Genomic DNA, 14,182 nt, shown 5'->3' on the forward strand with positions numbered 1-14,182 from the left:
GGGATGAACATCTGATTTATTGTCACTATCATATTAAACTTAGGGCCTGCAGTAGCATGTGCAAGTTTAATTTCTTTAATGTCCCCTGTCTTCTAACAATTAAATGAACCTGCAGAGCCTGCACTGATAATCTTCTGTCAGTTTTCTGCTACAAGCACAGTGGGGTTGGTTTCTTCAATGGCAAGGCTGTAAATCTCTGAATATGTACAAGTTAGTAAAAAAAAAAAAGAGACAAATCCCTGCCCCTTTGTTGTTTATTTATTAACGAGGTCTCAGTTAGAAATGAGCCAGACCTCAGCTGAACAAGTCTAATGGAAGGGGTGGAAGAGTCTCAGCATTGTGGAGGTTCTGAAGTAGCCAGCACAATTTGCCATTTTGTGATAAATCTAAGAAATCTGGAGTTGCTGGTAAAAATAATCGAAAAGTTCAACCCTCTTAATTAAACATGAGCTGTAATTAGCACTAGGTGTGGTGCTTTGAATATTAATTAGGGTCCTCGTGGAACTGCTGTCAGGGTTAATGAGAATCAGTGGGGGTCTCAGCAACATCTGGTTTAGGACTGGAGGTGGTACAAAAGCCTTTAGATGAAATGCACCTGGACATCACCCCTTGTTCCCTCTGCTGCTCGTTTTTAACAGCTGCTGACTCTGAGGCCACGTTTAGCATCTGACAGGAAGGGATAGCCCAAGGACCAGCACTAACCAGCTCCTGTGTTTCCAAACCAGCACAGTGAAAATGCTTATAGAGGCAGAATCTGGATTTGCTTTTGTTCATTCTTACCCTGTTCTCAGGTCCCTCCTGAAACAGCTGATTAAAAAATTTAAAGTCTGCTGCCTCCCACAGAAGTTTTAAAAGTACTTCTTTAAGGTTTAATGAATGTCTCTGGTGTAATCCCGTCATTCCTGGGTTTTGCTTCACCTGGATTTTATTTATTTATTTATTTTTAATAGTGAAAATATTAGATAAAATAAATAAGAAAGGAGCTTGACCATTTTAATGTTAGAGGATAAGAGTACACATTTACAAGAGTTTTTAACCTCCATAGAAATTTAACAGGGCCAGTTTCAGTGCAGCATTGACCTTGCTAAGATGGTAGATATTTAAACAAATCCCAGTGACTTAACCCTGTGAAATCAGTAAATGACACTGATTTCCTGCCAGAGATGGTTGAATGAAGCAATGGAAACCACCTAATACACTAAACCAGCAGCAAAGATGGGATTAAAGTCAGAGATGCTTTGACTGCTAATATAAAGTTCTAATTTTTTAGGACACGCTGAGTGCCTTTTACAAAGGAAAATTCAGTTTTCTTTTTAAGCCTGTCAAGGCTACCAAGACTTAACTCCTGTGCGAATTCTTAAAAGCTCTTGAGTTAGGACAAGTTCAGGTCAGAAAACTGATGTCTAAATTAGTTGAAATTGGCTGGAAATGCCCTTAATTACAAAGTGCAGAAGAATGTCTTTTATTTGTCCAGTCTATTTGAAATTAGGAAATCAAGGACTGGTAAGTACAAATAAAATCCCTGCCATAGTCTTGGGCAGGTCCTTGTACATGCCTTGGTGGGAGAATAATTGATTAGCTCAGAAGGCAATTAAATTTTAACTTAACTGTGCATTTTTACACACAGTAAAAGTAGTGGGGTAGTTTCATTTTGTAAATTAGTTTATCTGAGGTTGGGACAGTCCCTGCACTAATGGCCTCTAGTGCTGTCACAGGAAAAATCTGTTTTGGCCTTTTTTTATCTAGGTTCAGAAAGACTGTAGTGCACATTTCCTCCTCAGAATGATTGCTTTTTGGTGTGAGCAAAGCATTTAGTCAGAAGTTTTATAATTGATTAATTAAGAGGCTTGCCTATTCTTTATCAAATGGAAGTATCTCTCTATAGGATCTCTCTATAAAGACATGAGGATAGTGTTATTTATGCTATAGGCTAATTGCCATATGGAAATGAAATACTGTTGTCCTCAAATACAAAACCTTTAAAGTTCTTAAATCTATTTCTTTTAACATAGAATTTTTCTTTTATGTTATTTAAGGTTTTGAACCGATAAACTTTTAGATTCAAATATTTAATATTTTGACTGGGTCTCATTATTATTTTGCATTTGTGGCACGCATTTGCTCAATGCAGAGTACCTCCAAGTACTCTGACTATCTCAGGACATTATTTCACATCAGTATTTTTAGTGTTTGTTAACAGTATGCACCTAAATCCTGCCCTGTGTGTATGTTGCCTGTATTGTATTCTGTAAATGGTCAGTCAGAGTGATCACAGACCCGAGCTCTGTGCTGGCACTTGTGCTCAGGAACCTTTGGAATAAACTGGCTTTGTCCCTCGTCCTTGTCTGAGCTGAGGCATCGTTAGTACAGGCAGGTTTCACTGACCTTTCCCTCTTATAGACTAGTCTACAATTATCCAGCAAGCAGTACATTTGTTTGTCTAATTATAATAGTATTTAATAGGGTTAGCAAAATGCATTTAGTGCAGATCAGAAATATTCTCCTCAAGAAACAACCACTGTGCCCTTTCCAGGCCAGGATGCTCTCATCACTCTCTGCGTTACGGGTGCAGGACCTTTGCTTATTTTATCTCACGCCACGTTTCTTCCTTTTTTTTATTATTATTATTATTATTATTTTTTTCCCTTTGATTTTCACAGGGTAATCAGGAAGCTACAGCACCTCCTGACACAATGGCACAGCCTTATGCCTCAGCCCAGTTCGCTCCACCTCAGAACGGTATCCCTGCAGAATACACAGCCCCACATCCGCATCCAGCTCCAGACTACACAGGCCAAACCACTGTTCCAGAGCACACGTTAAACATGTACCCTCCTGCTCAGACACACTCCGAACAGAGTGCAGCTGACACAAATGCACAAACTGTCTCCGGCACAGCCACAGTAAGTCAAGGTTACTGCTCTTTCTACAGCTCTGTGTTTCGCGTCTATTTATCCATAACATTTTGTCCGTGACGCGCTTCATTTGCGTTAGGCTTAGTCACCGCCTTAAGGTCGAAAGTCTGTCAGAGTTTGCTGTTGAACCTGGAGGGTGGGTTTGCACTGGCTTTGGAGCTGCTTAGTAAGTGTTGGAGGTTTGTAGAACCTGGAGTTTCATTTTCAACAGCGTTAGACAAAATGATTAATTACCAGCCCATGAATCACAGCACAAATTTTAATTAAGTCCAATATGGAAAAACATTGCAAATGAGTGTTTGTAGGCATTCATTTGCAGGGCCAAAGAAAGCAACCAAAAAACCCAAACCAGGCTCGTTTGATTATTTTTAATGACCTTCGTGTTTTCAACACAAGTAGTTTTAATAGAAATATTACTTGAATGATCCTGTACAAAATTTGCTGTGTGAATTAGTATTGTGAAGAGCATGTCTGCAATATTGTATTTTCTGGAGAGCTTGTTTGTGCAGCCATTACCCAAGTTGTGTGTGGATCTGTGCTAAACAGAGCAGAAATGATGGACTTTCCGTCTATTTGATTTATATGTGAAGTTCTGAAGTGTCATGAATTATGCAAGAGACTCCTTGGATGGCTCTACCTTGTAATTTAAGTCACAAATTTCACACACTGATAGTTTAGTGTTTCTGTCTTAATTCTAGAGTGGGACCCAATATATCCAGTGCCAAGAGCTGGCAGATTTCTGAGCCATCAACCATCCCCCTGTGTTACATGTGCAGGATGGGGCACAGAACAGGCAGTGCTCAGAGCATCTCTCCTGGCTGGCCTCATCCTTACCTCAGCCATTCTCCATGCCTCAGCTTACCTCCCCTTCCTTCCTGGCTCATATCCAGCCTAAAAGGTTTCGTGCATTAGGGCAAGAAGAAAAGGAAATCACATTCTCTTAAATGAGCTCTGCAAATTTATGTTTGTTGTTGTGCCACTAATTTCTTTGTATGGCTTGAGCAAGAAAGGAAAGCAATAGCAAAGGCACTGAGGAATATTCCTTGCTATTATGACAGAGAAATCCTTGTGAATTAATTACACATTTTTGTGGTTTATGCAGTAAAATGCTTTGGTCTTTTTTTTTTTTTTTTTGGTAACTTTTTATTGCCCTGAGTTTCTCTTTTCTCCAGTACCCAGAGAAAGTTTAAATTGAAGAGCATCCTATTTGCTGGTATCTCATAGTATTTTTTGCAGGTCTGCTGTGTCTCCTCTTATCCATCTCTTTGCTAAATTAAATTCCTGGTTCTTTCCAGCTTTTAAAACTTGCTTCCATAATCATTTTTGATTGTTGTCCAGCTCTTGTCAAATACCACTGTCATTGGTTTAGAGCAGGAATCCTAAGCTGAATAGATACTCCAGAAGAGATTGGATATTGACTAAAAAGATAGTCTTTCTTACTGTACCTTTTTTGTTCTTTTATGTTCTCTGATTTTGCTTGGTTTTTGTGACCACTGCTTCAACTTGAACAATCTACTGTGATGGCCAGCTCAGCCTTTTCACGTTTTGAAACTGTTTCTGTTCAGTCCTGAAGTAAAATACTGACAGTGCTAAAATCAATGGTAAAAGACCTGTCGATGGGAGTGGGACAGGAGCTCATCTCTCATCATTTATTGCTTTCAATTGATTGTGTTTCCTCACCCCATTTTGATTTTTCAGTTTGAAGAAATGTCAGTCACTTTATCAGAGAAGTCAGGAATGTGTTTTCCCAACATTTTCCATAGCAAAGGCTGGTGAAAAGACATAGTTTGGATTGTCTGCAATGCCCTTATCTTCTTCAAGTGCTCTATTCAATCCCAGCTCTAGCAAATCCAATGATTCCCTGCAAAGTTTCCTGCTTCTGATATGCAAATAGGCTTTATTGTTATTTGGTTTTGTGTCCTTCACTATCTGCTCTTACTTGCTTTTTCCCTTCCTAATATCCAAGTTGCATTTTACCTGTCAGGCACCTTTTCCCTTCTGTTTCCCCTTGGAGTGAATTTCCATTCTCTGCAGAATAACACTTCAATTCCACTAACCTGTTATATTCAGGGAATATGGTGCAGTTATTTGCTCTTTTTATTGTGGATCCTTTCCTTGCATTCTGGTTTCCTTTCTTACAGAGGAATGGACAGAACATTTTGAAGTAGCTCTCATGCTGTCTATAAAGAATTAGATTTTCCTTCCTTTTAACTTTAGAGTCTATTTGAGAAAGTTTTAGGATGGTTCAGTTTTTAAAAAGATATTTTTTTCTAAATTGCCATGTTATATTGAAAGCTGTGGATGTTCTCCCTCAAGAACAGAGCAATGAAAAGGCAGGTTTCCAAGAGGTGTGTTTATCTGTGGATCTGCACCGACATTTAACACATTCTTCACCAGCCAGGTTTACCAATGTACAGACAAACATTGCTTGCACAATTTAACTGCAGGTACCTAGTTTTAAAATTTGTTATGCTGGGTTTCATTAGCCATTGCTCTTGGCAAACTGTGGAGACTTTATAAATAGATACATGCCAATGGATCTCAGGCAGATTTAACACCGTCTTTGTAACATTATGAGGGTCCAGCTGTGTACATCTCTCTGCAGGTCTAACAATATAAGTTTTTATTATGAAAGAGAGCTTCAACAGCACTGTGTCAACACTGTACCTCCATGTGGTCTTTATTGTCAAAGGAAAATAATTGTGGTTTTTTTTTTCGAATTCCTGCTAGCTTTGAGAAATACTTGATTTTTAAGTAAGGAGTTTTGAATGGAATTGTTGTGGGGACATAGTGGCATTTGTTTGGTATGGTTTAGCTTGGTTTCCTTTCAGTCAGCTGTTTATGACATGTATTTGAAAGAAGAATAATCAATTGGCCAGTCATTCACAAAATAACGCTGTTGTGATTAAGGACAAGCTGTTAGAGGCAAGACCAGCTTTTGAATTTTCTTACAGATTTATGTACGTGTGAAGCTGGATACACCATTAAAAATGGATCTTAAAAATTTGCAGTGTGTGCCTAAAATACTGCAGGGCAATTGTCTAAAATGTAGAATTACTACCAGGAGTGACTTAATCTCCTCCATGAAGGACTGAAGCCATGCTGGGGTGAGATTCATCCCGAGCTTTCTCTGAGTGTCCCAGGTTTGTTCTTCTTGTCTGAAAGAATCCAACTCTGAAGCTACAGCTCACACTGGGTCTAGTGCCACCTGAACCCCAATAAGGATAGAAATAATAAAAATAAACTCATTGTGTGCAGCTTCCCTGGAATCCTCAACTGCAGCCCAGGGTGTGATCCCAGCCCAGCTGGAAGCATTGCCAGGATCCCCATTTGCCACAAACCCAACAAAATTCCAATCATCGGTTTTATTACAGGTTTGCAATTTTGTGCAGAGTGCTCTCGTAATTCATGTTCAGAAGTACTTCACGTACTTTTGGACACGCTCTTGTACTTGTAGAAAGTGTCTTTCCCAGTGACCAGTTTTAATCTATTTAGATAAAACAGTGTAACACAGTATTCTGTCAGAGTAAGTGCTGGAACGATTGTGCTCAGATTGTATGTGCAGGGATTGCTAACTCTGATTGTGGTGCTATGAAACAGGAGAAGAGGGACAGGATGGAAGGGTAGCAAATTATCAAAGACAGGATGACTTAGCTAAAACAATATAAAATCATTGGTAGGCAGTAAAATCCTGACAAAAGTTGCTTTGAGTCTTCTCTAAGCATCTCTGGCTTTCGTCTCTATGGATCCGTGTTTGTTACCTTGGAGTAAGGATGAAGTATATCTGAGTATCTGCAAAATCAAAAATCAGCCAGCAGTGGGTTATTTAAGTGCTGGTAGACTTTTGGAGTTGCATAGCATCTTTTAAAAGCATTAACAAAACTAAAAAATGGCTTCTTCCTAGAAGGTCTGATCTATGAAAAGTATATCACAAAGTTATACTAAAAGTCATATGTCTGATGATTTTATAAAGTGGTTTGGAGTGCTACATGAAATACTTATGTGTATTAAAGTATTTTTAAGTAAGACAATAATTTTATTAAATCAACTTTTACCTGTGCACATGTACAGACACAATTGCATTGTAGATAAATAGTTCTGAGGAAAACTTGTTCAGTTTTTGCCTGTGGCTTTCCTGCACAACTTCTGTGGATGACAGCAGGAGATGAGTGTGTAAATAAAAAGGTCATTAGCTGGGCATGTGTAAGGGAGCAGGTAATAGTAAAGTAAATGTTTCTCTAGTGTTTCCTGTTCTAGGTGTGTTACACTAATAATAGAAGTAACTATCACAGTCTGGTAAGAGCTGAGGTTGAAGTCATGTTCTCTGTTTTATCTTTGTATATCAAAAATGTGCTGCTTTAAACTTCATCCTACTTTGGCATAAAACCTGAGATCATTGTGCAGTCCTACTGTTTTGGGCTGACCCTTCACCAGGCTTCAGAAGCTGAAAAGTTGTGTGATAAGTTGTGTGTTTGGAAGGGAGATCTTGAGGGAAAAGGCAGTTTACTTGGAGGAGTGATCCTTCCAAGTCTGAAATGTTGAGCATCAGCAGGCAGCATGGCATTAGTGTTGTTCAAACCCTGTAGAAGATGTGTAGTGCACAGGTGTGGGTTATCCCTGGCCTGGGAAGATGACAAGGTATTTTCCACCTAACTTCACTGTCAGAACTGAATTTCAGCTTGGTTACTACCACAGTTCCTCTGGTGGCATCCACTGAACCTGATAGTTCTCTGTGAAAATGATTGATATATTAGATACTATGTCTGTTGTTCCATCTTCCCTATTTACCTTGAGAGGTTTTATGTTCTTTGGGATGTAATGGCCTGTAAGTTGGATGTTTTCTCTTCTTGGTGTTAATTTGTCCAGGTTTGTGCCCTTTTTTAATCATATTGTAGGGGCCATCTCTTCATCTGAGGATTTGCAAAGGCTTAGTGGTGCTCTAGACTGAAAAATTATTTACCAAGCTGAAATTTGTTGTTTTGGGGAAGTGAAATATGTTCAACCTTTGCTGATATTTTAGGGGATTTAGTGTACCAATTACTGTGTTGTGCTTATTAATTTGGGTAGGAAAGCTGGGAGTAGGAAGCATTTAAAGTGCTTTAGTGTGTTGTCTAAGCCTGCAGGTGAGTAGATTATAACTACAGTTTTCTGTAGCATATTTCTGGTTTTTACCAGCTCTTTTTCCTGCTCTGTCCTTTATGTAAGTTATTAGTATTAGTGCTTTTTCCCCTCCTAGATTCTTTCTTCTCTGCCTTGGTTCATCTCTTCTTTCTCCCCTACTATTCCATCATGACCTCAGTGTCTCCCAGGGGTGTGGGCTGCATTAGCTGCTTCCATTCCACATTGAACAGTGTGCTGTATCCTCCTTGCTGTCTGTCAGCTGCCTTGCAGCAGTGTCTCAGGGAGGCACAAGTGTTCAAACCAGGTTCTCTGTACTGTGCTGGCTCATCCTGTGACCGTGGCTCTGCTGGGGAGCCTCCAGCTCAGCTTGCTTGGGGTCCAGCCTGCCAAGTGTCCGCAGAGTGTGCGGGGATTGTCAGTGCTGCTGAGCTCAGCCGCTGCTATCCCGGCCTCTGAGCGTTCTGCTCTTGCCTGAGAGTTTCCTACAGCACCTGGAACCATCTCCTGTGGCTTGGGAAGGAGTGGCTCACTTACTTCTCCCTGTAATTGTGGCTGGCAAGGAGCAGAGCAGAGTTCCAGGGCAGAGTTTCTCACCCATTCCTTCTCTAAAGGATGGCATTGTGCTCCCCCTGCAAAGAAGTGGAATTTTTACCACAAAGTGGCGGTCATGCAAGTCAGATGCCCTCATGGACACTTTTTATTGCCAACTGGTATCAATGACCCAGTTTTTATTCTATTTCAATGCCATATTTTTGTCTCTAGATGTTTGCCACCAGTATGTTAGATAGCTGATAATGCTTTGACAACTCTTACCGCAGTGTTTATTCATCTAAATCATACCCTGCTGGTGCAGGCTATTCTATCAGCATGGTGTGCTATTTCATTTATACTACCTATTATATCTGGTCCCAACTGTTCCTTGAAGGAAGTATTTCAAGGAGCTTATTTTGAGACCTTGAGTGCTTCAGAGCTGCAGAAGCAAGGAACCCGGTCCAGCTCCCGCTCCATAGTGAGGAGATCAAAACTGACATCCCAAATAGATAACATAATGCTGTGCTGGGGCAGTGAGGCACAGTAATGACTTGTGATCATAGGCATTATTGCTTCTAAGAGGCTTCCTTGCTGAGAGCCCTGCGTGCCAGCTTTGCAACTGTGCCCCACGTGTGCTCCTCTGCTTATGCTGAGGAATAGCAGGAACACACTGCTCACTTCAGCCCCTCTGCGTGGATCTGCCAGCTCTAAAATAGATTCTGCTCCAGGATACACAGAACCTGACACTGACTGCTTCCTATGGTGCTGTTTTTGGAGTGCCTGTTTGTATTTCCTTGTTTTGGCTGGGAAGAGGATAAATAACCACCCTCTTTTTCCTGTGCTGCTGAGTGAACTTGGGCTTTGTGATTGTGTGAGTGGGTATGTGTTGTGAGGACAGCAGCCTTACCCTGCCAGCTGACTGCACAGGACTGTGTCTGGGACTCTTCTGAGATCTCAGTGCCTGATCTTTCTCATTTAGGTGACACCTCACTTTCTTTTACCTTTTGATTCTCACAGCATGGAAAGTTTGAAAATATGATGTTGAAATAGAAGACAGAAAAATTATTATTCTGCTTTTGTGGGGTTTTACAGATGCTGTGATTTTAACTTCCCTCATTTTTGTGTGCTTGAGCCTGGTGAAATGTTAAAGCTGAAGCTCCTCCACAAAACTAAAAAAAAAACAAACCCAAAGCCTACCAACAAGAAAAAAGAGAGCAATTATGCTCTGTCATCTTTAGTCATGTTTGCTCAAATAAATTAGCTGAATGCCATTGATTACCCTTCAGAATGTTCTTCATAGGGCACGCTGACAGTTCTTAGATCACTTCAGGAGGTAATTCCAGGCAGCTCTAAGGCAGATTTGAAGCACAAAACATTGCAGAGGTCTTTCAATCACATTGTCAACCAGAGATGGTCATAATACTGTGACTTGAAAAGTTTCTTCTGGAAAGCATTACCAATTAATTTCTAATCTGTCAAGTTTAATTGACCAATTAAACAATTTAGGATTTTCTTCCTGCTTGTCCCTGAAAGAGCTGAGCTAATATTGCTTTTTTAAGTTTTCTTGTACTTTGCTTTGTCTCTTGGGCTCTTTATTTCTCCATACCAATTATTTTACGTGTTACATTATTGACTTTTTCTTCTCTCTGTGCAATCTAAGTAGCCATGGCATGCAAATGCTTTGGCTTTGCTTGGCTGTGCTTTGGGTTCATATGTATTGAGAAAAAACATTGTTGCACATTTTGCTGAATACACTGAGCATAAATTTCAAAGGGGAACTTGGTGTGGTGAAATAGCAAATTTCAGCTTCTTTTATATTTGACTTTCTGCACTTTTCACACTACAACATGGTAATTAAAATTGATCCTTATGAGGGGATTTTTGTTTTGGTGAAAATTAGCTCATTTTCACTACATGCAGATGTAGCTGTGTTAGGTTAGTTAAGACCAATGATGTTCTCCATTCTCTTGCAATTGACATAATTGATTGTTAATGGCTTGTAACTTTATCAGGAGTTGTTGATTCCTCCATTCACCAACTCTCTGTAATTGCAGTTTAAACCTGTGTATTGCTTGCAGATGAGAATGTGTTTGTAACTTCTTGATTATCCAGCAAAACCCTCACCCTTGCTTGCAGGAAGATGTCTCTCCATTAGAGAGGTCAGAGTGGTCAGGGAGCACAGGTAGCTGCAGCACTGACCAGGTTTGCAGTTAAAAGCTGTGAAGATGATGCAGAGAGGCTTTCTCTCTTCTCCTTTAAATCATGAGGATTTAGATTTCTATCCATCTATGAGGATGAATTTCTATTCCTGTGCCAGTCTGTGCCTAGAGCTAAACTTACTCTCCTGCATGACTACATGTGGGTCTCAGCTCAGGATGGCTTAGTGGGTTATTACCCCCCAAACCCAAAAATACTTTTTTTAATCCTGTTTATACTCTCAAGTTTCCATTCCTCTCCTACACATTTCTCTCTTCAGCTTTCCCACACACCCAGCCACCCACAGAATTACTTTAATTAAACGTTACTCATGTGTGGGCTTGCTTACCACTTCTCCCTGCTTAATTTGTTCCTTTCTAGGGTCAGTGTGAAAGAGTGGCTTGATTCAAACATAGAACTTTGCTATCCATCAGCATTAGAAAGACAGTAACAAGGCATGTCCCTCTGTCTTGGCTTAACCTGCAAGCAGGTGACTCCATCTGTAAGTTTGAAGTTGCTTTATGCTCTACCAGTGGCTTGACAGGCTGAGATAGACATTGCAGGCAGAGGAAAATGTTCTTATTCACCAGCTATGCATTTAGGGAAGGGTTTTCAGACTCTGAAGGAGCTAATACTCTACCATGCACATCGTGCCCTATTTACTCTTTCTGTGATATGCAGAAAGAATTGGTTGGTCATTTTAAATTGCACAGATCTAGACATTAAATGGCCAATCATTTATTAATTCATTGGAGAAAATCCAGAAGAAGGGATAAGAAAGTAACCTGGTTTTTTTTCTGTCTTTAATTAACTGTACATGTGTATAGCCATTTTTTTTCAAAACTGTGACACAGTGTCATGGGTTGACCATGACTGACCTCCCTAATATATTGGGAGGCTTTTATATAGAAATATAAAATAATTGCTAATTTTTAAACAATAATTATAAAACTTTCCTCTTCTTTTGTTTGCTTCTTGCCTGCTTTTAATCTTTGTGTGCATTTTCATTGTCTTACCTTCTTTTTAATGTCTACACTATTCCTTTTTTATAATCTTTTTGTTTTCCATTTATGTTATTTCTCATTATGTATGCTTTGTCTCTTTTTTCCATCTCTTCCCAGTTTTTGCTCATTGCAGTATTTTCTATTAGCTTGCTTTCATTTCCTCCTCCCCTATAGGAGGTACCACTGATTTTAATGTGGCATGGAGAGAATATGGAATCTCTGAAGGAAATACATAGTGGATGTGAAAAACATACATGAATTCTCTGGTATTTTTGTATCTAAATTGCAGCAACTTGCTGGTTCTGGATGCTTTTTCAGCTGATATCCCACACAGTTGTGTTGAAGCATCAGCATATTGTGCTGCCTTTTTTGATTTAGAAAACCTTCTCAACAGCTTTTTAAGAGATCCCTTAGGTCTTCTGCTGTTCTTGCTTAAAGGGATTCTTGCATTTGCTTTTCCAGCAGAGACCTCTTTAAATCTCACCCAGTGAAGCAGCTGCCACTGCCTCTGGTCTCTTCCCTACCTGGGAAGTTGCCTCTGCCTCTGAAATGTAATGAGTTTACCCCAGAACACAAACTGAGCTGCCCATTTAACACCCACCTGCAAATGGCAGCAGGATGTGTCAGTGCTCCTTCCCTGCCACAGCAGCTGGCTGTGCAGAAATGCTGTGAGAGGAGGGGTAAAAAAGCAAAAAGCACCTGTGTGGCAGCTCCTCTCCTGCCTCTGCCCCGGCTCTGAGAACAGCCCCAGCTGGGGGAGGTGGAGAACATGAAACTCTGTCTGTGGAACAGAGGAGCTGAATGTTTGAGGACATCTCAATCTTTATAAACTGACTGGCTGCAGCCTGGGGTAAGACTGCTGCTGCCTCCCAGCCTCCTTATCCCTTCCCAAGTAACAATGGAGGGTTTCTCTTGCTGTGCCTTTTCTCCTTTGGATTGGAATTCAAGCACTTTTCCTTTATTCTCTGATTTCTAAAAGATAAAAAAAAACAAAAAAAAAGCATCAGACTGCCTTCTGATTCAATCAGCAGAGGAGGGTGTGCTTGCCATCAAGTCTTTTCTGTGTCTGTGCATTTTTTGCCACTGTTATAAAAAGTGCATCACAAGATGTCAACTACTCAATTTTATAAGGATGCACATAAGTTCCAGCTGTTCCAGAGTAGTATCTAAATATTTGATTTGAAAACAAGATGTGTACCAAGGCTGCAGCATATTGTGGGCATGATCACCCAGCTAGCCAGGAAGATCTGAGCCTGCCTGTGCTAATTACTGTTTGCAGATGAAGCTCCTCCAGTGGAAGATGAAGTTAAAAAAAGATCTAATGGGTTGTAACAACATAATATGTGAGAAAAGAGAGATCTAAAAAACTCAAAGCATGTAAATTCACCATTTTTCATATTGCAACAATACTGGGACATCTAATTTTGCTTTTCATGAGGATGAGTTTTGTTTTTTTTTTAGTATGTTCATACTCCAAAAGATATCATTGCTGTGATTGTTTAAAGAGATTTATTGCCAAAAATGTGGTTATAAAATGTCAGTTTGTTTAAAATATTTGTAAGCATTCATCTTAAAGTTAGAAGATACTCAAAAAGAAATCTTGTAAATTTTTACTTAGAGGAAAAATTCATAGTTTTGGCCAGAGAAATTTGCTTTAAACTTACGCATTTACTTGAAAATGTAGCAATTATGTTGCCTATCTACTTAGAGTCCTTATTCTTTTGGTTTTAGGAGTATGGAAATATTGATTGTGCTGAGGAATATGGTTTCTCATGAGCATATTCTACCACATTTCCTTTCCTACATCGTTTACAATTACAGTATTGCCAAATTTAGTGAAACAGATGCCAAGTTTCACCTGTGAATATTTGTATTTTCTTGTTCTCATACATAAGCTTCCTTTTATTCTTTAAAGAAAATCTGACAGGGACAGGTGGCAAAACTATCCCAAGCTGGAGCAAAATAAATACTGGAGCTTGGTTGTTTATATATGAATGTCACTTTTGACCGCTTTTAAATACAGAATGTATTCTAGTTTTGGCGTACTGTTTGGGAAAAAAAAAATATTAGCTTGTATTTAAAAGTAAATGATGTAAAAGAGAAATTAAAATGAGATAAAAAAGTAGATTTTGAGCAAATTGAAAAGCTTGCTTTTTATAGTAGTCCCTTCAAGTGTTGATTTTAAATTGCAATTAGTGTAAGTGGAGTCACCATATTTGCAGTGTACACATTGAATTATTTTTAATATATGACCACTGTTTGAGCCTCATGAGCAGGTGATATTATATCTCAGTAAATCTATACCGTGGTACACAGGAGCTTAGCTACAGAATCCCATCTTAGACTGAAGGGAGCTTTGCAAGCTGAAAGGGCTGTGGGCTGGTGTGCCCAGGAACTGGCAGGAACAGCTTCTGG

The 14,182-nt window shown here is 39.6% G+C and overlaps 1 protein-coding gene across 13 annotated transcripts in view; it reads left to right on the forward strand.

The window, feature by feature from the left end:
• RBFOX1 (RNA binding fox-1 homolog 1) overlaps positions 1-14,182 on the forward strand; it is a 1,108,850-nt gene that overhangs the window by 982,652 nt on the left and 112,016 nt on the right. For all 13 annotated transcript variants that reach the window (XM_033517815.1, XM_033517813.1, XM_033517814.1 and 10 more), the window contains one exon: positions 2,661-2,903. In XM_033517815.1, the coding sequence (XP_033373706.1) occupies positions 2,661-2,903 (243 nt within the window). The remainder of the gene's footprint in view (positions 1-2,660; positions 2,904-14,182) is intronic.

Source organism: Parus major, chromosome 14 (genome assembly GCF_001522545.3).
Source record: "Parus major isolate Abel chromosome 14, Parus_major1.1, whole genome shotgun sequence".
Classification (NCBI taxonomy): domain Eukaryota; kingdom Metazoa; phylum Chordata; class Aves; order Passeriformes; family Paridae; genus Parus; species Parus major.